Source organism: Teleopsis dalmanni, chromosome X (assembly GCF_002237135.1).
Source record: "Teleopsis dalmanni isolate 2A chromosome X, ASM223713v2, whole genome shotgun sequence".
In the NCBI taxonomy this organism is placed as follows: domain Eukaryota; kingdom Metazoa; phylum Arthropoda; class Insecta; order Diptera; family Diopsidae; genus Teleopsis; species Teleopsis dalmanni.
The window spans coordinates 42259447-42261962 of NC_051848.1; the positions used below are offsets into that span (position 1 = coordinate 42259447).

The 2516-nt window shown below is 32.6% G+C and overlaps 1 protein-coding gene across 1 annotated transcript; it reads right to left on the reverse strand.

Moving 5' to 3' along the window:
* Positions 1–757: 757 nt before the first annotated feature.
* On the reverse strand, positions 758–1857 carry LOC119689503 (E3 ubiquitin-protein ligase NRDP1-like). The gene has a single exon (XM_038104335.1). The coding sequence runs from the start codon at positions 1756–1758 to the stop codon at positions 796–798; it is 963 nt and encodes a 320-aa protein (XP_037960263.1). The 5' UTR covers positions 1759–1857; the 3' UTR covers positions 758–795.
* Positions 1858–2516: the final 659 nt, after the last annotated feature.

The following is a 2516-nucleotide window of genomic DNA, read 5'->3' on the forward strand; positions in this document are numbered from 1 at the left end:
CAAAAATTTATTCACTAATGTAATATAAAACTAACAAACTTGGCAACCTTATTAACCGAAAGTGATGTTACTGAAAACATTGTCTTTATATATATAATTGTCCATAAAAAAACGAAGCAGATATCTTTCTATTGCTAGCAAAAATGTGAGTCACTCAAATCTCGAGCTGATTGCTGGCAACTATACTTGCGATACTGCCAAGAACGAAACGGTCATCTATTTTAACCACATCTTAACCAATAAAAATGATTTTAGTCAGATATCAGATGAAATATTACCATTGGCAATGGATATTACTAAGGGAGGATTAAACAATTGGGTATCCATTTAGTTAATCTTACCTGAAATACTGCGTCGTATAAAGGCATGGAAACGATCACAAACTAATGAAACCACAATGGAAGTATTCGTGAGAAAAAAAATCATTGAAAAACCCTTCGTACTATATGAGTTGGCGAAGACTACTGCATCCAAATGAGACCCGAGCTATTTGAGCTCTATCATGATATTAAAATCATTTATCAAATTATTTTCCAGCAGTTTTGGTAGTTTTGTCATATCATGAGGATAGATCGCAATACTCTAACGAGGAAGTTAGAACTACTTTTAAGACAACAGTTGGAAAACAAAGGCAAATGGGGACGACCACGTTTCCTATGGAGTAATCTTGACAAAGATTATTCATTGTCTATTCCAATCAATGACAAGCTTTTATTTTATCGGACAATTTTATTAAAAATTTGTAAAAATTTTATATATTTTCTTAAAAAATGCACAAAAAAAATTTAATTCAAATCAAATAGATTCGTGTACTCCAGTTTGAAAAGCAAATATTAATCCAGGGAAAACTATAAAGTCAAAAGATACATGTTTATTTTGATTAAATAACATCACAACTGCTTGCATGTTTGGAATTTTCCTTAATACGTATTTTTTCAATGTATCACAATGTTGACGGCGGCTATATAGATCAGCTATACCAGGAGGCCAATAACGTTCATTGCAATTTCTCAAAAGTCTTGTTATAAACCCTGAAGGACAATGACAAGCAACCAATGCGCTCTTCAACTCACGTACCAGTGTACGTTTTGGTCCGGAATAAATTCTTTGCCAACTTTCTACAGAAGCTAGTGGTAGCGATGCACCCCAAGCAAATAATTTCTTTCTTATAACATGCGGACATTTAATAACAATTTCTTTGGGTCTTAAGTCGATATGATACTTTCTATATATAAACTTACACATGCAACGCCATTCACTTTTCAAGCAATCCAGACTGAGATGAGATGACAGCAAACAGCAATTTTTTCCATAGAGTAAGTGTCGATACTTTGCTATTAATACTTCTAAATGCTGAGCACAATCATGTGTTTCCTTGTCTTTGCGTTTCACTTCACAACCACAACCCTCGGTACATATGTATTCTTTTTCAGGATGAAATATACACGCTTTTACGTGATCCCTAAATTCAACTAAGAACATTTCCTCTGTACATCCCTGTGTGTGGAATTTGCATTTAATTCGAGTACGCATAAGCAACTTAAAGATAATGCCAGCGGAACATTTTCTGATGGCCACAGGACACAAGCGATCTATGGGACAATGCTCGCATTTGGAAAACCAGACATTGGCACAAGTAGCACAGAAAGTATGGCAACATGGACTGCATTCTACGGGATTTTCTAAAACATCCATACATATTTGGCAAATAATATTTAAATTGCAAGTGCCTACGATCAGATCATAATCAAATCCCATTTTGCATGTCTAATTTTGATTACGATAGAGTCAAATATGTAAAATAGTTTTTTTTTGCTTAACGCTTAATTTTTTAATGATAAAAAGTATATCTAAATATTTTATATGACTAAACTCAACAATTTTTTAATTTCTCAGACTATATTTTTATTTTCATATTAATCTGACTTTCTTTTAAAACCATAGCTTACTGAGATGAAAACTGGCAATACTAATAATAAAAATACTGATTTAAGGTCCGTCATCAACTAAAAGACAAATAAATGATATGATTTTTTTTTTTAGCCTAGTTAAAGCCTAGTGTGGGGTAGAGATAAGCCATTATAGAGTAAAAGTGCGTAATAGCACTAACTCAAAAAGAAGAAGAATGAAGAAGATAAAAATACTTCTATCAAAATGTATAATTTTCAAAATTTTGTTACCAAAGAGCTTAAATGATATATGCATCTCTTAAGCTTACTTTATAAGACTCATACTACATTTGATTGGCAGTTTATTGACTTTGATGGGTTTTCGATGGCCTGCTCAATATTCTCTAAGTGCCTTGCGCCTCTCTTGTGGTAATATTTTGACATAATCTATGAAATTTCTCCTGACTTTATTTGCTCGCGCCTTATACTTTCCAGGAAATGAATTCAGCATATCCATTCAAATTTTTGTAACCAATTACGATCCAAGATTACGGAATATTTGACTCTGGAATATTTATGTTTTTAGTATCAACAGTAAAAACACAACACAGCATTCTATCATAAACC